At 66.1% G+C, this 19,312-nt stretch overlaps 6 protein-coding genes across 6 annotated transcripts; 2 read left to right on the forward strand and 4 right to left on the reverse strand.

Annotated features, from left to right (window-relative positions):
• Positions 1 to 167: 167 nt before the first annotated feature.
• On the forward strand, positions 168 to 1,259 carry EMIHUDRAFT_200261 (hypothetical protein; the record flags this gene model as incomplete). The annotated part of the gene is made up of 3 exons (XM_005792050.1): positions 168 to 344; positions 504 to 689; positions 972 to 1,259. The coding sequence occupies 3 exons, from the start codon at positions 168 to 170 to the stop codon at positions 1,257 to 1,259; spliced, it is 651 nt and encodes a 216-aa protein (XP_005792107.1).
• Positions 1,260 to 1,450: 191 nt separating this feature from the next.
• EMIHUDRAFT_433474 (hypothetical protein) lies at positions 1,451 to 3,793 on the reverse strand. Its single transcript, XM_005792051.1, has 5 exons — positions 3,764 to 3,793; positions 3,628 to 3,666; positions 2,897 to 3,526; positions 2,584 to 2,772; positions 1,451 to 2,333 (listed from the first exon to the last, which is right to left on the reverse strand). Exons 1-5 carry the CDS (start codon positions 3,770 to 3,772, stop codon positions 1,698 to 1,700), a joined length of 1,503 nt encoding a protein of 500 aa, XP_005792108.1. The 5' UTR covers positions 3,773 to 3,793; the 3' UTR covers positions 1,451 to 1,697.
• A 303-nt stretch (positions 3,794 to 4,096) lies between these two features.
• EMIHUDRAFT_200263 (hypothetical protein) lies at positions 4,097 to 5,668 on the reverse strand (the record flags this gene model as incomplete). Its single annotated transcript, XM_005792052.1, has 6 exons — positions 4,097 to 4,360; positions 4,550 to 4,833; positions 4,938 to 5,043; positions 5,185 to 5,264; positions 5,369 to 5,430; positions 5,502 to 5,668. 6 exons carry the CDS (start codon positions 5,666 to 5,668, stop codon positions 4,097 to 4,099), a joined length of 963 nt encoding a protein of 320 aa, XP_005792109.1.
• Positions 5,669 to 5,935: 267 nt separating this feature from the next.
• Positions 5,936 to 6,888, forward strand: EMIHUDRAFT_448920 (hypothetical protein). The gene is made up of 3 exons (XM_005792053.1): positions 5,936 to 6,127; positions 6,340 to 6,470; positions 6,587 to 6,888. The coding sequence occupies exons 1-3, from the start codon at positions 6,074 to 6,076 to the stop codon at positions 6,684 to 6,686; spliced, it is 285 nt and encodes a 94-aa protein (XP_005792110.1). The 5' UTR covers positions 5,936 to 6,073; the 3' UTR covers positions 6,687 to 6,888.
• Positions 6,889 to 10,299: 3,411 nt separating this feature from the next.
• On the reverse strand, positions 10,300 to 12,197 carry EMIHUDRAFT_200267 (hypothetical protein; the record flags this gene model as incomplete). Its single annotated transcript, XM_005792054.1, has 7 exons — positions 10,300 to 10,383; positions 10,503 to 10,552; positions 10,646 to 10,704; positions 10,783 to 10,859; positions 11,346 to 11,376; positions 11,546 to 11,659; positions 11,920 to 12,197. 7 exons carry the CDS (start codon positions 12,195 to 12,197, stop codon positions 10,300 to 10,302), a joined length of 693 nt encoding a protein of 230 aa, XP_005792111.1.
• Positions 12,198 to 14,223: 2,026 nt separating this feature from the next.
• EMIHUDRAFT_448921 (hypothetical protein) lies at positions 14,224 to 16,641 on the reverse strand. Its single transcript, XM_005792055.1, has 8 exons — positions 16,095 to 16,641; positions 15,893 to 16,021; positions 15,488 to 15,544; positions 15,291 to 15,419; positions 15,055 to 15,120; positions 14,858 to 14,942; positions 14,530 to 14,632; positions 14,224 to 14,460 (listed from the first exon to the last, which is right to left on the reverse strand). Exons 1-8 carry the CDS (start codon positions 16,623 to 16,625, stop codon positions 14,361 to 14,363), a joined length of 1,200 nt encoding a protein of 399 aa, XP_005792112.1. The 5' UTR covers positions 16,626 to 16,641; the 3' UTR covers positions 14,224 to 14,360.
• Positions 16,642 to 19,312: the final 2,671 nt, after the last annotated feature.

Genomic DNA, 19,312 nt, shown 5'->3' on the forward strand with positions numbered 1-19,312 from the left:
GAGCCTGGCGGTTGGCTCCCGCAATAAATAGGTAGGTATAGCTAGGGCGTTTTGGCGCGAGTGCAGTCGTTGCAGAGTCCGCCTTTCTGGAAGAGCCGGAACCCTGCCACGTTGGCACTCTCCTGCGCTGCCCACGCCCTGCCTCCGCGCTCTTTCAGACGCTCTTCATGCAGTTCGCCGTCGCTATTGTGTTCGCCGTTGGCCTCCGCATGCTCATGAATCTGTGGCTCGGAGCCGCTGTGCCGGGCGCACACCCGCCGCGCGCCTCCCACCCTCCGCAAGTGGCAAGCGCGCCCGCCGATGTGGCAGCGATCCGGAAAGAGCTACTCACGCTGCAGCGGCTGGTTGGAGCACAGGAGCAGCTGTTTAACGCGGAGCGCGCGGCCAGCGCGGCCAGCGCGGCCGCCGCCGCCGCTTCGGCTGCTGCCGCGGCCGTCCTGCGTCCGCAGGCGACCGGGCCGCCGCCGCCGCCGCCGCCGCCAGAGCAGACGGTGTGGAGCGAGACTTCGATTGGCCGGCTCGCCTCGAGCATGCGTGCGCTCTCGAGCGAGGTGGATGGCGGTCCGCTGCCCACGCCGCCAGCGTCGCCCGACGCTCGGCACGCCTCTGGTGCGCCTCGCCACTCCGCGGAGGGTGCTCTCGCCGCGGTGGAGGAGTCTCTCGAGCGGCTGACCGCGCGAGGCGCCGAGGTGGAGCGGGCGTGGGCGGCCCTCCACTCGGAGCGAGCCAGCCTGGAGCGGGCCGCGGCGGCGCTGCGGCGCGCGCTCTCCCCGTCGCGTCCAGCCGGCCAGCCGGCAGGCTCGCAGCGGGGCGGGGAGAGGAGAGGGGCGGACGCCGCCTCGGCGACGAGCGCAGCCGCGGCGGAGCCGCGCCGGCCGCGCGGCGCTGGCGACGATGCGGCGCCGGCGACGGCGAAGGCGGTGCCGCGGCGCAAGCCGGTGCGGAGGAGTTCGCCCGACGACTGGGAAAAGGAGTGGGAGGAGGAGGACGCGCACGAGAAGCTGGTCGAGTCAACGGCGGGCCAGCTCAACTCGGAGGTCGAGAGGCTGCTCCGCCTCTTCGCCGCGCCGCCCACCGCCGCCAAGCCCTCCAAGGGCAAGGGCCAGCCCGCGACCAACCCCGCCAGCGGGCTGCCGACAGGAGACATCAAGCCCGCCGCGGCAGCCGCGGGGACGCACCAGGCGCACTCCCTCTCAAAGCCTCAGCAGCCGACCCTCGCCGACACGGAGGGAGACTTCGAGGTGGAGGAGGTGGACTGAGCGAGCGAGCGAGCAGCGAGGCGCGTCGGTCTCCAGTGGCGTACACACGAACGGTTAAACGCGAGACCGGGGTGTGGGCGCGCGTATATAGCCTAGAGGGCGTAACCGTAAGTGGACTAAGGTTTTCGTGCGCGGTTGGGGTTGCCGGTTCGCGGAGTGCGCGAATGTCCGGACGTGACCAGGGGTTTAGGGGGTCAATAATTCCCATTTTCATAAATACGCAGCGGCGCGCAGACAGCGCCGCGCTCAAAACAAAAGCAGTTCAGGTAAAGTGTTGTGACTCGTGGAGGGGGTGCTCCATGCAGAGGGGTGGGTCGCATGCAGAGTCTCGACGGCGCCCAGCCGAGGCGACAGCGCTCGTGTCGCGCACGCAGCGCGCGGGTCTCAGGGGCATGCCGCAGGGTCCCCGCCTCGCGCGAAGCTCCGCGCCGGCGCGCTCTAGTTACCCAGAGGCGTCTCGGACACGTTGAGGATGCGGACGGTCCACTGCTTGAGCCCGTCGCCGTTGCGCATGGTGTGGACGACCACCACCGCGTCGCCGTTCGCGAAGATCCCCTTTGCGATGCCCGCCTTGAAGCCCGCCTTGACGTGCCTGCCCTCGCCGCGCTTCTCCTGCGTGAGGATCGACAAGGTGTTGCACATGTACCCCTCGATCTGGTTGGCGATGCGGCTGTCGTTGCAGACGGCCATGATCTTGGCCTGCGGGTGGTACTTTGCGAGCAGCCGCGCGGTCTCGCCCGTCTCGGAGAGGACGATGATCGCCTTGGAGCCGATGTCGGTCGCCATCTTGACGGCAGACGAACACGCAGACTCGACCAGCGAGACGCGCTTCGCCCTCTTCGTCTTCTTCATCTGCTCGAAGATCTGGTCGTAGCCCGTCTCGTCCGACTCGGCGAGGTTGGCCTCGGCCTGCTGGCAGGTGCGCGCCATGATGGCGACCGCGTCGCGCGGGAAGGCGCCGTTGGCCGTCTCGCCGGAGAGCATCACGGCGTCGGTGCCGTCGAGCACCGCGTTCGCGACGTCCGAGCACTCGGCGCGCGTCGGGCGCGGGTTCGAGATCATCGACTCGAGCATCTGCGGCGAGGCGGAGGGGAAGGCGGCGCGTGGAGGGCGCGGCGAGGGCGAGGGCGCGGGGCGAGGGCGCGGGGCGAGCGGCACGGGGCGCGGGAGTGCGGTGGCGGCCGTGGGTAGCGGGCAGGCCGGCGAAGTTGGTGGCGGGGGGCGGGAGGGGTTTCGTGGTGTGCGGGCGCGCCGCCTGCGTCGCCACGACGCAGGGCTATATCTCGGCTACTCTCAGCTTCTTCGAGGCTCTGTCTCGCGTCACCTGCGTCGCCACGACGCAGGGCTTGCCCGCCGCACGGCACTTAGCAATCATCATCTTTTGCTCGCGGAAGACCTTCTCGGGCGGGATCTCCATGCCGAGGTCGCCGCGCGCGACCATGACGCCGTCCGTGGCGGCGAGGATCTCGTCGAACTTGTCGAGCCCCTCCTGGTTCTCAATCTTTGCAATCACCTGCGGGCAGGGGCACGAGTGAGATCGCTGACGCGGCGCGGTGCGGAGTGCGGGCAGGTGGGCGGTCGGCGCGGTGCGGAGCGGCGGGGTGGTCGGAGGGTGGTCGGAGGGTGGGGTCTGTTGCCTTGATGGCGGAGCCGTCGCCGTGCTTGGACTCCTTGAGCGTCTTTTTGATGAAGTGGATGTCCTCCGCCGACTGGACAAAGGAGGCGGCGATGAAGTCGACCTTGTTCGGCACGCCAAAGTTCTGCAGGTCGTCGATGTCCTTGGGCTGCAGCACGGGCAGGTCCACCTTGACGTTGGGCAGGTTCATGTTCTTGCGCTCGCCGATCGACTGGTTGTTCTCGACGCGGCAGATGACGGAGGCGGCCTTGCACTCCTTGACGGTGAGCACGAGCGAGCCGTCGGCGATGAGGATGGTGGAGCCCTTCTTGACCGAGGTGGGCAGCTTGTCGTACGTGCACGCGAACTTGGTCTCGTCGCCGAGGAAGGAGTAGTCGGTCGTCAGCTCGAGGTCCTGGCCCGCCTTGAGGTGGATCTTCTTATTGCACGACTCCTTGAAGAAGCCGGTCCGGATCTCGGGACCCTTGGTATCGAGGAGGATGGCGACGTTCTTGTCGGGCCGCTTGGCCGCCGCCTCGCGCACGCGCTTGAGGCACGCGCCGTGGCCCTCGTGATCGCCATGCGAAAAGTTGAAGCGCGCAGTGTTGAGCCCCGCGTCGATGAGGTCGACGAGCGTGTCGACGTCCCAGCACTGTGCGGCGCGGGCAGAGGCTCAGCGGCGGTGGCACTGTGCACGCCGGGCGCGCGCTGTGAGAGCATGGCTACACACACTACACATATGCGGGCGCGCACCGCCGGGCCCATCGTGCAAAAGATCTTGGTCTTCTTCTCCTGCACCGCGGCAGAGGCGGTGAGGCGGGTGGTCGGACGGGGCCACCGGGTGGCGATTGGGGGCGATTCGCAGCGCGGGCGCCGGTTGCGAACTCACCGCGGACATGGCTCGTTCGATAGGCTTCGGGGTTGCGACTGAACAACCGACGGGAGATTCCCCTTTCGTGGATTCTTCGAGGTGTGAACAGCGGGCGTGTTTTTGTGAGCGACGCGCCAGGCAACCGCACCACCACCACCTGCCTCTGAGTGAGGGGTGAGTCGAGATCTCGATCACCTCAGGTCCCCCAACCTCCCCCGGCGACTGTATATTCTATACCCCCGGCGACTCTCTCGCTCGCACAAGTGAGTGAGAGGGAGGACTCACGAAAGCTCCCCAACCGCGTGCTGCTGCCCACAGCGCTCTCAGCGTCAGGACGCGGAGGCAGCCTTCCTAGCAGTAGAGGGCGAGGACCGCCATGACGGCAAACCCCATCATCGCGAAGAGGTACTTGACAATGCCGGGGCACTTGCCATGGCCTTCCATCATCTCGCTGCCCAACACCTCTACCGCGCCCATCTGGAGGAAGGTGCCCGCCGCCAGCGCGTTGAAGGCGAGCGGCAGCGGGCTCTCTGCCCCCTCGGCGGTGGCCGCGGTGTGTCCGATGAGCATGCCGATCGGCGTGGCGATGGAGAAGCAAAACATGCACAGCGCCGCCTGAGGGCGAATACGGCCGGGTGCACGCCTCCGCACACGAGTGTGGGGCCAGGCTCGTGGGCAAGCCCCCGCGCTTCTCCGAGCCAGGCAGTTGCCCGTGGGGCGTGCGGGCACGGGAGATATGGGTGAGCGGTGGCGGTAGCGGTGAGCGGTGTGCGTCGCCTTGCAGTTGTCAAAGGCGCGGAAGACGGCCGCCCCAAGTGCAAAGGCAGCAAAGCCCTTGTGTGCGCCGACTGCAACGAACATGACCATGATGTCGTCGCCAACAACCCCGAGGGCGAGGCCCTCCAGGACGCAGTGGATTATGAAGGCGGTGAAGGCTGCGATGGCAGCAACCGCGCCGGATTTGCCACCCTTGCCCGTGGTCTCCAGCCCTCCCAGGCTGTGGTGGTGCGGGACGTGGCTTTTGGCGGGCTCTTTGTCGGCAGTCGAGCAGCAAGTGCCAGAGGCCGCCGTCTCGATCGCCATGAGGCCTGTGTGAGGGTGTCACACGTTGCGGAACCAGCACCGATGCGGGAAGATTTGGCTTGCAGAGGACTGGGCTCAGGGAAGGGCGCGTGGGGGGAGGGGCGCGCACTGATGAGTGCCACGGAACAGAGCAGGAACGACCACGGGTAGGTCTCTTCTTCCCCCTCGCCGTGCAGCGCGCGGCCGTGCGCGTCCATGTCCTCATCTTCCTCCTCCTAAGCCGCCGGGGCTCAAGTCAAAGCATGTCGGCGGCGCGCGCCAGAGCACGCTCTTTCCCCAAGAAGCAGCGAGCACTTTAATCCGCTCTCCCCGTGGCCGGGTGTCCACCACCCGTCTCCCCTTCCCCCGCGTCTCACTTCCTCGCCGGCGAGCATCTCGTTCAGCTCGGCCGACTCGGGCAACATGTGCATGAGGGCAGCGCCGACAAGCAGGCCGCCTGCAGGAGAGCAGCCCATCGGTGGTGGGGACGCCGGCGAGGGTGCGCGGACGGAGACATGGTGTCGACGGTCAATGTGGCGGTCATGGCTTGTGTCAACGCACCCGAGAAGCAATCGCCGACGCACAGAATCGCGTCGTTCTTCTGGAGAATCATCGGCAAGAACCTGCAGAGGGGCGAGGTCGCGTATTGGTTTCGAGTCGGGTCCCCGCATCCGCCGCGCGTGCTGCAATTCACCCGCCGATGAATGCAAGGGCGAACAGCAACGCCATCGCGACGTAGAAAGATTGGTCCTCGGATTCCTCCCCGCTAGCAGCCTCGCCGATGCCGCGCGCCGTGGCGGCCACGCCGGCCGCCGCATAGGCGGCGTGCTCCTTCAGGAAGCGCTTCAGCACGCGACCCATGGCTCTGCTCTCCGGCGGCGGGAGTCGGACGTACGTACGGACGACTCGCGCCCGCTCGTCGTTACGGAAAAGGGTGCTCAAAGAGTAATTTTCCACTACAATTATTCCGATGCGCCACAAATTTCTTCTTGGCGTCGCGCCCGAACAATCGGCGAGTCGTGCAGCGCATGCACATAGGTGTATATGCTGCTCATCCACGCCACGCTGTTGACGATCTCTGGCAATAGCCGCAGCGACTGCCATCGGCAACGGCTCCACCAACGCTGCGGATCCGCCTCCTGCTGCGACGGCAGCGACGCGTGGCGGATCCAGCGGGCGCGCCTCGAGGAGCAGCATGCCGCCTCTGTTCGCCAGCGGCGGCCACGCTTTCTGCCCTTTGCTGACGCGCGGCAGTGGGCCCGCGCCATGTTTTTCACTGAGGAGGCTGACTGGCGCGACTGGATTGCCAACGGAGAGAAGGCGCCATCGAGACGCCCTCGCTAGCCTCCCCTCCTCCTCGTCCGCACCGCGCCGCGCCGCGGCTGTCTCCCACAGCGCCGGTCAGCTTCTGCTTGGAAGCACAGAAGGCTCGGGGTCGGGCGAGGGTCTCAGCGGCACGGACGGCCGCCCGCCCCTCTTCCCACGACTCCCGGGAAGCGGCGACGCTGACTGCTGCCCGTCCACGCGCGCAGCGAAACCCCTACGTCCCCCGCGAGCCGGACGTGGTGTACGCGGACCGGGGCTGGGAAGGCTGGGACGACTTCCTCAACGGCGAGATCGAGAGCCTGAGCGACATTATGCGGCCGGGCTACAAGCGCGGCCGGTGAGAGAGACACTTCCGAGACACTCCGCTTCCACGCCCGCATTGCTTCGCCGCCGCGTCGCCCCTCGCGGACCCCCGCAAGCTGCAGCACGCGCGAGGGGGGCCTTGCCCCGCAGGTGGCTGAGCGGCCCTCTGAGCGAAGAGAGCCACCCGGAGAACCTGCCGCCTGAGGACGGCGAGGGCCAGCAGGAGGACGATCGGCCGCGCCGGTCCTGACCTTCCCTCACGCCACCGAGCCCTGTGCCTGTGGCTTGCCATGCGCGTGTGGGCCGGGGTCCGCCCGCTCGGCCCGCCCGCGCTGCATGGCCCGCGCCGGGGCGCGCGGGGAGAGACCGAGTGCGGCTCTCAGTGTGCGACCTGCGACCGGTCGATGCTCGATCTTGTACATATCGTGTTTTGTACCATAGGGTGGCCGAGTGTAATGCGCCATTGCGCGCCCCCCCCGACCCCCCTGCAGTCGACGACCTGGCGACCCCACCCCCCTTTCTCGTTTCTCTGTCCTCGGACCTCTCTCTCTCTCCCCCGAACCATTTCTCGGACAGCAAACTCTCACAGCAGACTCAGAGGGCCGGTCTCTCTCGCAACCCGCGCCGCCCGATCCCACACCTGCGGCAGCTCGTGCTGAACCGTGGTCGTACCCCGGCTCGCCGCGGCGCCACACCGACTCCTCCGCACCGCCTCAGTGGCAGCTCTCCCGGTCTTCCAGCCTTGCGCTCCCGCCCGCCATTGTCGTTGGCTGCGCCAGGCCCCATCGCCGCCTTTGTCGCGCCAGCGTCTCGCGCCCACGAGTAGAGCCACCGGCTCTTGCGGGAGCGTGCACAGCAGTGTCGCACCCGCTCGGAGCGATGCTCGGTACTCAGGCGCCTCCCAGCTGCCGAAGCCGCGCGTCGAGAGCGTTAACCTTGCTCAGCGCCACCTCGTGCACGCGCAGCGTGTTCTTGTCGACGGATTCCTGCCTCGTCTGCAGCCGGTCGAGCTGCGGGCGGGCGGGCGGGGAGCGGCGTCAGGCCGGCACCGGCCAGGGCGAGAGCCGTGCGAAACTGTTCGCGCCTGGCGGCGGAGGCCGGCAGACTCCGCGCGGAGCTTCTCGACGCGCGCCCGCTCCTCGTTCAGCTCCTCCTCCAAATCCATCCTTGGCTGTCTTGCCCTGGGCGAGGTTGCGGCGCCTTCCACGCGGCGATTAAAGAATTTTACTATACAAGAATTAATTCGACCTTATTGAATTCAATAATATTATTTTTTCTTTAAGGTTTACGCGGTAGGAAGGCCTCTCGGGGCAAAGAAACATCACCCCACCACCTCCCTACCTCCCACAGGCAAACCTTGAGCGGGCTTTCAAAGGTGTCGCGTGCCCGACTGCCGCCTCACGCTCGCCTCCTCTCCTCGCCGCGCCGCATCCTCGCCCAACACTGACCGCGCTGCGGCAGTCGGGCAGGCGTTTAAGCGACGACGAGCTTCGGCCGTGAAGAGAGGCTCGCGCCTCTGAGTGCGGAATTCCGCACATCATCGGGCGACGGCCCATCCCTAGTGAGGCCCGCATAGTATGTGGGAGACTCGTGCCGCCGCCCCTGCCACCCCTGTGTCAGTGTGCCTGTGGTAGGAGAGACTGCCAGCGACAAGCTGGAGGCAGGTCGCTAGACTGAAGAAATTCAATTCTTCAAGTGCAGCTCTGCAGCAGCATCGCTCAGCATGTTGCTGTGTGCTGCACGCCCTGCGAGCGGGGCGGGGTGCGCACTGACCCTCTGTGTTCGTGTGCGTCGCCCATCTCTCTCCCTGGAGATCACTGCTCTATTTATTTATTTATCGCTCAGCATGCTTGCTTTCGTGTCGCTTGCGCTTCTTGCCCGCTGCAGCCCACTTGTTGCGGGCTTGCCGGTATGCTCGCTCTTGACCGTCTCCGAGGTGAGCGAACGAAGTCCTCACGGCAAGGAGCCGGAGGGCCATCGTTGCCGCAGGTCTGGCCGCCGTCGAGGGCGCCACCACCGCTGCCGCCGCACGTGAGCCTGTTGTCGCTGCGCGGCCTGGGCCATCTGGAACGACCAGCAGTCGAGCGAAGCGCGCTGCGGACATACCGAAAGGACATTCCGCGTGGTTGACTAGCGGGCTTAGGCTGTACGAGGTTTTCCTCTCGCACCCCGTCCGTTTTCCTTTCCTTTTTTCTCTACAGCACCCTCTCTTTTCCTCTCTATTTTCCCGGGAAAACTCCGTGGAAATCGTCAAATTTTTGGGCTCTGAGCCGAGTCTGAGGCTGGTTTGGGCCCAAAATCAGCCAAATTTTAGGCCAAACCGTCAAAATGCCGGGAATTTTGCGGAGAACGTGTAGTGTAGACCTGGAAATTACCCTGCGACCGCCTGGGTATTGATTCCTCAATTTTGCCTCAGATTTTGCCCCAGACCAGCTCTCAGACTCAGGGAAACTCGCGAGTTTCCAGAATGGAGCACCAAACACCCTCTGGTTTTCTCTGGAAATTTCCGGAAACGCAAAGTGCTGGGGACCCTCTGTTTTCCTTTTTGTTTGCCGGAAAACCTCGTACAGGCCAACTAGCGGCCCGATTTGCAGCCTCCTTTCGCTGGCGCTGCTCGCGCCGCGGCCTCCGCCGCACGCTCGGGGCGCTGTGACCCTACTGTGTGAAGAGAGCATTGCTAGAAATCGTACCAAACTCTGTCGAGCGGGAGCTCGGTCAGGGGTCGTAAAGAGATGTAGGACCTTCCTTAGGTCCGCCTCTCACACCATCACTGTCTGTGCGATGTGAGCTTCTTGTTTCTTATCAACCTATCTGTGAATACGTTTTCCACGTATTCAAAATGACCTCCCAGAGGCCTGTATTCTGCCGTATTCCACCCGTATTCCACGTATTCCATGGAATACGCCGTATTCCAAGCTCCAAAAATGGAGTATTCCGTATAAAATTTTCTTCGCTCCGCGAATTCACACAGTACTCGAGTAGGGCTAGAAAGAATTAAAGAAACTCAGTTTGCATCCTGCCCTGCATCTGACGAACTTGCGCGCAAACGACGCCGAGACATCGGCTAGCCCCGTCCACCCAGTCCACCCAGCCCGTCCACCCAGCCATGCGCGGCTTTTTCAGCGCCATCGTGCTCCTGCTGCCAGCGGTCCACTCGCTCGCCACGCCAGGCGATCGCGGCAGGAAGCTGCCTCTTCGGACTTTTGCGAGGCAGGCGCTGCTGGCACAGGAGCGGCTGCTTGCGTTCGAGAGACAGAGGCTAGCGAACTCGAGAAGTGTCTTGGACCTGTCCGCCTCAGCCTCCCCGTTCGCACTTTCGATGAATTTCAAGCCCTTTGCGGAGGGTGGCGACCGCCTCCAGCTTCAGGTCCCGCGTCTCGCTGATGCGAGCGTTTTTGTGACTGAGGCCGTCGCCAAAGGGCTTCGCGTGTCGATGGTCACCGGCCCGGAGAGCACCCGCGTGCTTGTCAAGGGGAGCCGAAGAACTCTGGAGGCGTTCGCCCGAAGCGTCCGAGAGAAAAGCTCGCTCGTCACGGTGACCTGGGACGGCACCGCGATGCCATAAGGCAAAGAGCGCTGAGCGGCGGTCCTCAGGCCTCAGGGACACAGGGAGGGTGCGCCGGCGCGCCAATGTATAGTGTACGCTCGCTCCGTGGTGTGTTGTTGTTGTGGGGTGTTGTTATTTGTACTCTTTCTTTGTCCACAGTAAGACGCACTGAAGTTCAATTTATTGAGATGACAGCCGTGTCTTCAGGTAAGGCCTCGCACTCCCCACCACCGCGTCCACTCTCGCTCGGGAGCGGCGCGGTGCGTGGAGAGAGCCTTTAGCATGTGACCTCCGTGGCCGCCGTCTAGGTGGGGCGCTACATGTCGTGAGCGGGCTGGCTCCGCGGCGGCGCGGTGCAGCTCCAAAGCGCCTTGGCCGAGCTTGAGACCGAGGAGCCAACCTAGGGGGGGTGGGGGAGGTCCGGCGCAGGGGCTAGCAGCCGAGGGGCGATCGCGGCTCCCGAGCAGTCTCTCCGAATCTCGCGACTGGTGGTGCGGCCGGCCAGGCGGTGGCTCGCACCGACTTGAGCACCGCAGAGATGCCCGAGGGCGGCATCACCCTGGTGGGGCCTGCAGCGAGGGGCGGTGTGCGTGAGTTGAGCCGTCCACGCGCATGATCTGGGCAGATCTCGGCAGATCTCGGCTCATCTCGGCGGGTGTCACCGGCGGCGAGGATGTGCGCCAGGAACTCCTTGAGGATGGCGAGGAAGGCGTCGCGGTGCCTGAGAGGCGGGGCGCACTGGTCAAGGCGGGGAGGGGGGCGGGGAGGGCGGCGGGGAGGCGGGTCTTTGCGCCGCGACTCGATGTCGTTGTGCGAGCCGCCAGTGATCCAGCCGGGCGGGAGGGGGTGGTGCGCGCGGCAGACGGCGTACAGGTCCTGCGCATTCGAAAAGGGGATCGTCTCGTCGCAGTCGCCGTGCACCTGGCAGAGAAAGCAGGTGGAGAAGGGGAGGAGGAGGAGGTGAGAGGCGAGGGAGGAGGTGAGAGGGCGGCGGCTGCGCACTGCGCCGCGTGGCAGCGGCGGGGCGGGGGTGTGGGAGAGCGGGTGCGGGAGAGGCTCGCCAGCTGTGTGGGGGACTTGCAGGACGCGAGGCTGCCGAGGTTGTTGAAGAACTGGGCGTCGAGTGCCCAGACCCGCGTCTCCGGGAAGAGGACGCGCGCGCCAGAGGCGAGGCCTTGGGGGGGGGGGAGGGGTGGCGAGGGGAGGAGGAGGGGTGGCGAGGCCTCGCGCGCATGTCAACGGACACGTCACGGCGTGTCGATGCCGCGAATGTCGCGGACACGTCGCGGACATGTCGCGGACACGTCGCGGACATGTCAGGGGCGGGCGAGGGGCGGGCGAGCGAGGGGTGGGCGAGCGCACCGGAGCAGACGACCACGCCGCGGAAGGCGTGCTTGCCGGCGAGGTAGCAAGTGGGGCACGAGCCTGGGGGAGAGGGCGGGGCAGGGGTGAGGGTGAGGGTGAGGGTGAGGGTGAGGGTGAGGGTGAGGGTGAGGGTGAGGGTGAGGGTGAGGGTGAGGGTGAGGGTGAGGGTGGTGGGCGAGGGAGGCAGGCGGTGGCACGAGCCAAGAGACTTCCCGAAGACGACGATGTCGCGCTCTGGCTTGAGCCCGAAGCCGTCGACGAGAATCTTCAGCGCCGCGCGCGCGTCCGAGTACAGGTTCGCCTCGCACGGGCTGCGCACCGCAGCAGGGGAGGGGCCGTCAGCTGCCTGCTGGCTGTCAGCTGCCTGCCGGCTGCCTGAACAACCCATGGGCCGAGGCGGCGCCGCTGCTGCAGGGCTGCGGTCCCAGAGGGCTGCGGTCCAGAGGGCGGTGCCGGCAGCGCGGGCACGCAGGGGCGTCTCGCGGGGTGCAACAGCTGAGGGACCCAGGTCCCGGCGCGCTGTGCGGGAGGCGTCTCTTTCGGGCGAAGCCTCTCGGACTCCAAAAGGCACCTGCCCGTCGCGTGCCCGTAGCCGGAGTACTCGTAGGCGAAGACGTCCACCTGAAGCTGCTGCGACATGTAGGCCCAGTACTGCAGCACCAGGCCCAAGTCCTCCGCGTTGGCGTGCGACACCAGCACCGTCAGCGGGAAGCCACGCCGGATGTGGAAGGCAGGGATCCGGTTGCCGCGGTCAGTGTCGAGCCACATGTTGACGTCCTCCTTACGGTAGGTAGGGTTCGGTGGGCAGAAGGCCATCTGATTAACGTGCTTCGCCGCCATGGCGCCCATGGCGGCGGAGAGGGCTGCGGCGGAGGGGGCTGCGGCTGCTCCTGCGGCGGAGGGGCTGCCCAGGCCGACCCTCACCGCGGTCGCCAAAGAAAGAAAACCGCGGCGTCCGCGAAGAGTGGGCGCGCCACCCAAGAGCCTAGGTAGGTGCGGATCGGCAACGCGCAAGGATCTGTTTGCCTTATTATATCATCCTTGGGTTGTGATCTAAGAACCTTAAAGCAACCACGCACCAGGGGGCGCACAGCAGCACGGATGCCCTTGCTGTCTATAAATATATACGCGCGACCTCCCGCGAGCGCGGCGGGATCGGAATTGCGGCCGGAGGGAAGGGCGAGCCGCCGCCGCCGCCGCCATACCATCAGCGACGACGACCGCGGCTCGCCCCAAACGACAGGCGCTGGATCGGCAGTAGGGCTTGGGCGGCGCAGCGTAGGCCTCGAGCCACACGAATCGCCGACAACCCCCCCTCATCGACGTGATGGCCGCACCCGCTGCCGGCCGATGCAAGCTGCCGCCTCCACCGCACCAGCGACACTAGACCGCGGCTCGCCGCCACGCGCCGGCTCGGAAGAGGGGCTGTCGGCAGCGCAGCAGAGCGGCACGCCTCGTCATTCGAGCAGCACCAGCCCCCCTCTTCGACGTGACGGCCGCTCTCGGAGCCGGCCGGTGCGCGCCCGACCCACGCCCCCCCTCGCACCCCCCGACCCCCCTGCGCGGCGCCCCCTTCCACTGCGCGCCGGCTCGAGCGCCTATTGCCAAATCGCGACTTTCGAGCGCAGTGCGTGCGCCCCACACGTCACGCGCGCGCAGGACCAGGAGAGCTTGCGGCAGAGCAGTACCGTATACTCGCCGGAGGCATCGCGCCGAAAACCCCGCGCATGCCACCCCAACAGAGGCTGCAGGAGGCAGATGGCCAATAGCGACAATCGTTACGAAATGTTGCCTTACCGGGAGCTCTGCAAGCTGTCTTGGGTGGTAGAACACCAGCGTGACGGCGCACCCCCCCTAGGGGCAGGGCTCTCTAGCCCGTAGCCCGATGCCAATCATCCGGCCCGCTGGGTGCGCTTCTCAGCTCCCCGGCCCTGGATGTGCGGTTACCGACTGCACTCCAAGCAAGTGCTCCAAGTGCGGCCCCTGTGTGGTGGCGGCGTGCCGTCCCTCCCTTGGAGTGTCTGTTTTCTTTCTTTACTCGTGGTGTACCTGTGTTAGTGCCAGTGCGAGCCAGTCCCGTGCCCAGTCCTGTGCCCAGTGTCGTGCGAGGAGTTTTGTTGTAAAATTTCTTTCTTTACTCCCCAAGCGCGGTCAGGCTGGGCACGAGCCGCGGGCGGCGCGCAGACCGGCGCGGCGGACGCGGCCGCGGCGGCGGCGGCGGCGAGGTCAAGAGCACCAAGAAGGACTGGGCGAGTATCGCTCGCGGACCCGCCCGCTCCCCCTACGACGGCGCTCGGCGGCCCACGCCTCGAGTCGAACGAGGCCTCGCTCTACGATGGGAGCGACGAGGAGTTCTAGGAGCGGCCGCCGAGCCCTTCCCGCAGCGCAACCCTAGCAGCGCAGCGGGCAGGGCGGCTCGCGCAGCGCGCGCGATCGCGCAAGCGGCGCGCGCGAGCGAGCGAGCGAGCACACACACACACGCACGCACGCACGCACGCACGCACGCACGCACGCATGCACGCACGCACGCACGCACGCACGCACGCACGCACGCACGCACGCACGCACGCACGCACGCACGCACGCACACGTCCCAACTCCCCAGAAATCCCGAGGAGCCGTGCAGTGCCTAGATAAGTCTGTGTGCTGTGTGGTGGACGCCCTCCGAGCGGGGCGGGGTCTGCCCGCGTCGGGTTGCTGCCCTAATCCCACCAGGGGTTGTCTGCTCTATTTATTTATTTGTACCATACCCCCTCTTGTGTTTGGCGGTTGTCGCACTCGCCGGGGGTGAAGCGAAAAAAGCGTCTTGGTGTATGGTGAGGGCTTTTGTGGGGACCCTGCTCCCTGGAGCCTGGTGCTGGTCTCCGTTCTTCGTCTTCTGACAACATTGTGATATTCGAATCCTAGCTCTCTACGATTCTCAAAGAATGCGCACCACCGGCGCGGACCCCTGCGTGTGACAGTGGCACAGCAGTCAGCACACGGTGCCGGACAACTCTCGCCGATGGGGTCTCACGACCCTCCGACCTCGCTGCCGGCCGCCGGCGCGCACCCGTGCTCGTCCGCGTCGTACTCCTTGCGGCCGACGTTGTGCGGCTTGACGCTCGACAGCCTACAGCAGCCAGCCACCGCGTGAGGCGCCCCACGCCGCGCAGAGACAGGCACTCTGCAGCACGGGAGCCTGTTCGGGTCCGGCTGGCCGGGCGGCGCGCCCTGGGTGGCGGCGAGGTCGGCGAGACTCGTCACCGGCGGGCGGCGGCGGGGCGCGGTGGAGCATGGCTCGCCTGCCGTGTGCATTAGCTCACGGTGTTAACACAGCGCACCGCAGCTGCATCGATGCGGGAGTGGGACCGCCTGTCTGCAGGAGTGGTGCCTGTCTGCAGGAGTGGTGCCTGTCTGTCCGCCCGTGAGTGCAGACCAGCGTGGAGCGCGTGCGCTCTCGAGCGGTGCAGCGCCGGTGCTTGTGGCCGGCTGTGTCTGTCAGCTCGCGCATCTAGAAGGAGGCGGACAGCAGAAGCCGCCCGTGCGAGGGAGGCAGTGCTCGCACACGAGGTGGAGCTTGTTGCAGTCGATGTTTCCGCAGTTGACGAAGGCCTGCGGGCGGGGGCGGGGGCGGGCGGATGCGGGTGCGGGCGGGTGCGGGTGCGGTGCGGGTGGGTCGCGGCCGGTGCGGCGGTCGGGTCGGGGCGGCGGCGGGCTGCGCTGCCTCGGTCGGGGCTCCGCAGTGGACGCACTGTCCGACCACCTCGGACGAGGCGCCCCCGAGCGGCACCTGCGAGGTGTCCAGGACGTGTCGAGGGGCGTGCACAGGGGGCGTGCACAGCGGCGTGCACAAGCGGCTGCATCTCGGCTGCACCCTGTTCCGGCGATGGAATCTCCCGGCTACACCTCGGCTGGACTCGGCTTGTCTCTCGGCTGCACCGTGTTCCGGCGGTCGAAGACGAAGAGCGAGCCCTTCCAGCGGGGCGGCGCCTCCTCCGCCGCCGCGTGGGCGTTGCCGTAGTGCTGCACGCCGCCCTGCAGCTTGTACACCTTCTCGAAGCCCGCCGCGCGCAGCCGTGCGCCAAAGTACTCGCATCGGATCCCGCCCGTGCAGTACATCATCACCTGCTCTTGTTCTCATCACTTGTGAGTCTCACCGTCGGTGTGGCGGTGGTCCCGCGCAGCCCCTCCCGCACCGGCGTCTCGGCGCGCTCCTCAGGGTCGGAGGGAAGGCCGTACGCCTGGAGGGCGGCGCAGAGGCGGCGCAGGTCAGCCGGAGGGCAAGCGACAGAGGGTCCCGAGTCGGAGAGGCGGCAGCGAGCTCGAGCAGCGTGCGCCTCCTCGTCCGACTGCGCGAAGGTGTCCGGCGACGGGCGCGCCGCGCCTGCCCGCCGAGGAGGAGGTGCAGCCGAGATGCAGCCGAGGTGCGGCCGAGGTGCGGCCGAGGTGCGGCCGAGGTGCGGCCGAGGTGCGGCCGAGGTGCGGCCGAGGTGCGGCCGAGGTGCGGCCGAGGTGCGGCCGAGGTGCGGCCGAGGTGCGGCCGCGCCGTCGAATCGTCCGACGTCCCACTCGTACCCGTTCCGCACGTCCAGCACGATGGGAGCACCGCCGCCTCCGCCCTCCTCTCCGCCGCCGTCTGCCTTAGCGAGCAGCTCCTCCCACTCGGCCGGGCTGACGTCCCTCCCGCGGTCCTAGTCAGAACCAGTGCTGTCACTCCCTCTCGTAGAGGGGACGGTGTGCACGGCTGACGTCCCTCCCTCGCTCCTGCAGGGACGCCACTCTGCCCGAGGCGCCGCCGCCGAGCAGCTCGCCGCTCGGCACGAGGCTGCGGTGCTTCACGCGCAGGCGAGGGAAGGCGAGCTCGTCGCACGGGTCCTCCTTGAAGAGGATGGGCTCGGGCGCGGCGCCCGGCCCGAGCTGGTCGTGGCAGTACGCGCGGTATTCGGCGCACTGCTCTGCGGCGCCCGAGACCTGCGCGTTGATGCCGTCTTCGCAGAGGTAGACGCGGCCAACCATCCCTCGCTTTGTGAGGAAGGCGCGGTGCGACTCAACCGCCTCGTCCGGCTGGGCGATGGGCGAGATGGCGTAAAAGGCGAGCGCGCGGTACGGCAGCGTCGCGTCCAGCTTTGGGTTGATGGAGAGGACGGGAGCCGGGACGGGCACGGCCGCTCGGATGGCGGCTGCAGCCGTGACGAAGCGGAGACTGGCGCAGCCGGTGCCAGGCAGCCTTCGCGCGGCGCCAAACTGGCACGACAGCAGCAGAGCTAGCTGTCGCACAGGAGGACGCAGCAACATTCAGGCCTGCCCGATCCCAACAGTTATTGAGCTGAGCGCGCTCTCCATGGCAGAGGCAGCCTTCAGCGGCGAAAAGAATTTTGTTAGGGGTCGCGAAAAGAAATCAAAACGGCATGGTACGGGACCCCTCGATCGTCTCGCCCTCCCTCGCTGGTGTGCTCATCGGGGGGGGGGGGGGGGGCATAACAAACACGGTCAGGATCGAGGTGCACGCCGCTGAGGGACCCCTGAGGGTAGATCGAGCGGTGTCGTCCCCCCTCTCCATCATCTCACTGGGAGACGTCGACGGTGGTGGTTGACGGCCGCTTTTTTAGATAGCAAAAATAGAACCCGGGGCCAAGACGCACAAGACAGACAGTCGCGAAGGGAGAGACAGCAACGACAGTCAGAAGTGAGTGAGTGAGCATTCGAGAGAGAGCCAACACACTGGTCGCTGCGAGCCTGTCACTGTCCCTTGTCAGGAGCAGGAGAACCCCCTGTGCCCCTGATCGTCCTTCCAAAATTCTGCTCTTGCAGGTGGGGACCCTGTCCTCCTCCCATCCATCGTTTGCGCTGTGTGTTTTCTTTCTTTCTTTCTGCGCACCACACTGGCACTAACCACTAACCAGGTACACCGCAAGAGGAATTTGTTTCGCCAAAAGAATTGTGATTCGAAATCCACGTGATCGTCTTAACTCCGCGCTTCTTTCCTCAGTCCCGTGCCAGTGTTGTGAAAGGGCGTTTTCTCGTAAAATTCTTTCTCCGGGGCGGGGTGGGGGTCCTGAAAAGCCGAAATCTAACGGTTTTTTACGTGGCCGGCGGGACGCGCGCAGACGACGCTCGCTGCGCCTGCGGCAGCAGGAGGGAGGGGCGCCGGCGGCGGCGAGGGAGGGTGGTGGGCCGTGGGCCGGTGGCGCGGAGGCGAGGAGACGCTGTCGCTCACGCTGACCCGTGACGGCAGCCCTTTGATCCGCCAACTTTTCTTCATATCTGGGGCCTCCGGCGCCAGTGCGAAGTCTAGTCGCCTACGGGCACGCCCTCCGGGCATACTCCGAACTCCCACACGACAACACACGCGCGGCCGGCGCCTCTCATGCCCTTCTCCACGCACACCGCGTGAAAACTGCGCGTACGTCCCCGCGCGCACGCAAACACGCGTAGCGCCCAGAAGCCTGTGTCTCATGTGCGTCTGCCCTGTGCTGGCGCCCCATGGCCGTCCCGCGCCGCCCGCACCAGCCACGCGCCCCTCGCACCACCAGAGCAAGCCGCATATCCACCCACGCCGCGACGCGCGCGCCGCAGCACACCTCACCAGCACACCTGCGCCTTTTTGCGCCCTGTGCAGGCTCTGCAGACTGCTTCTGGCATCCCACAAGCGGCTGTACTAGGACGCGCCGCGAGTGCGACGGCACCGCGCAGGCCCAGGCGCGCACGCACGCCCGCACGCGCGCTCGCTCATCCGCCCAGTCTGCTGTGCACAGCCTGTCAGCCTGCCTGCACACACAGCATACAGCACCATGTGCACGCATACGCTTAGACGCAGCCCGCACCCCACAATAGCCTGCCTCAAGCCTCACCACGCCGTCTCGCGCACACCGCCAGCAGCCCGATCAGAGAAACTGCAGCGCGCGCCTCTGCACGCCTGCAGCTTCTCTGCATTCTGAGACCTTCTCAATCCACCCCGCCGCCGCGCCTCCCCGGGCACACACCGCAGCAGTGAATATGTGAGTCGAAGTATGGGATATCGACCGAGCCCGCGCCTGCCGCACACGTTTCCGTTTTTTACTGCCATAAGCATAAAAAGAAAAAACACCATTAACAAACAGCGACGACCAGCAGCAACGACCTTTACAGCAGCGTCCTGCCGAGTGTGTGTAGCACCGACGCAGACGCACCCCAGGCACTACACTACGACGGCTAGGCAGACCTCACCAGTCCGATAAGGATCAACTGGAAGGTTGAACCTCGAGCTTAGACAGAACGGGCGCGACAGACTCCAGGGGAGATCGCGCTCTACTCGGGGCACCAAGGAGGAAAACCGAAACCGTTTGGGTGCCCAACAAAAACCCAAACGCCACAGCCTAAAAGTCACACCTCCCCCCCACGTCCCCCCCCCCTTGGGGACGTAGCGCACGCCCTTACTCGGAGAGAGTGGGGGGGGAGGGGGGGTGGGGGAATAGGAGGAGCCAACGAGCGCGGAGTAAGGTCCACAGTAGAGAGACAGGCATTTAAGGCGTAACTTCACCCTCGCTCACCTTGAGTATATCTAGGCGCCCTGGTGCAGTCGGTCTTCGGATCAGCGGCCAGCTTCCCATCTAGGGCAGGGAACCCCCAGCGACGCTAGTGTGGCCTACGGTAGCCTCAGCTTGTACGCGATCCCGGGGCAGGGGGGTGTGGACTCTAGAGCTCCAAGAAAGGATAGGGAGAGGAAGGGAGATTGGTGTGCCGGTTTTTCGCGTTAGCAATTTTTTTTTTCTTTGATCCGCCAAAAGCACCCAACTCTCTCTCTCTCTCTCTCTCCAAGATCCCCACAGTCCACTCAAAAGAAACCCCCTACCCACAAAACAAGAGCAGCGCCCACAAGCCCTCCCACTCACGAGTCGACTCAGCCGCTGTCGGCTGAGAGCAGTGAGCAATAGAGCAAACTCTGCCCAGCCTCTCTCCCTCAGACAGTCTTGCGATGGGCCGATCGTGTACCCGCCACTGCT

This window comes from Emiliania huxleyi (assembly GCF_000372725.1).
Source record: "Emiliania huxleyi CCMP1516 unplaced genomic scaffold EMIHUscaffold_11, whole genome shotgun sequence".
Lineage (NCBI taxonomy): Eukaryota > Haptophyta > Isochrysidales > Noelaerhabdaceae > Emiliania > Emiliania huxleyi.

Bases quoted from the DNA above. Each gene is read 5' to 3' on its own strand.
- EMIHUDRAFT_433474 (XM_005792051.1), bottom strand. The intron at 3,527-3,627 runs GTGCGCGCCCGC...CGCGCCGCACAG, and splicing joins TTTGCACGATGGGCCCGGCG to TGCTGGGACGTCGACACGCT. The intron at 2,773-2,896 runs GCAACAGACCCC...CCCTGCCCGCAG, and splicing joins GCGACGGCTCCGCCATCAAG to GTGATTGCAAAGATTGAGAA.
- EMIHUDRAFT_448920 (XM_005792053.1), top strand. From the start codon at position 6,074: ATGTTTTTCACTGAGGAGGCTGACTGGCGCGACTGGATTGCCAACGGA. The intron at 6,128-6,339 runs GCGCCATCGAGA...CCACGCGCGCAG, and splicing joins GGATTGCCAACGGAGAGAAG to CGAAACCCCTACGTCCCCCG. The intron at 6,471-6,586 runs GTGAGAGAGACA...CTTGCCCCGCAG, and splicing joins CCGGGCTACAAGCGCGGCCG to GTGGCTGAGCGGCCCTCTGA.
- EMIHUDRAFT_448921 (XM_005792055.1), bottom strand. From the start codon at position 16,625: ATGTTGCTGCGTCCTCCTGTGCGACAGCTAGCTCTGCTGCTGTCGTGC. The intron at 15,545-15,892 runs GTCGGACGATTC...TCCGACCCTGAG, and splicing joins GGAACGGGTACGAGTGGGAC to GAGCGCGCCGAGACGCCGGT. The intron at 14,461-14,529 runs GCTCCCGTGCTG...TGGCTGCTGTAG, and splicing joins GGCCAGCCGGACCCGAACAG to GCTGTCGAGCGTCAAGCCGC.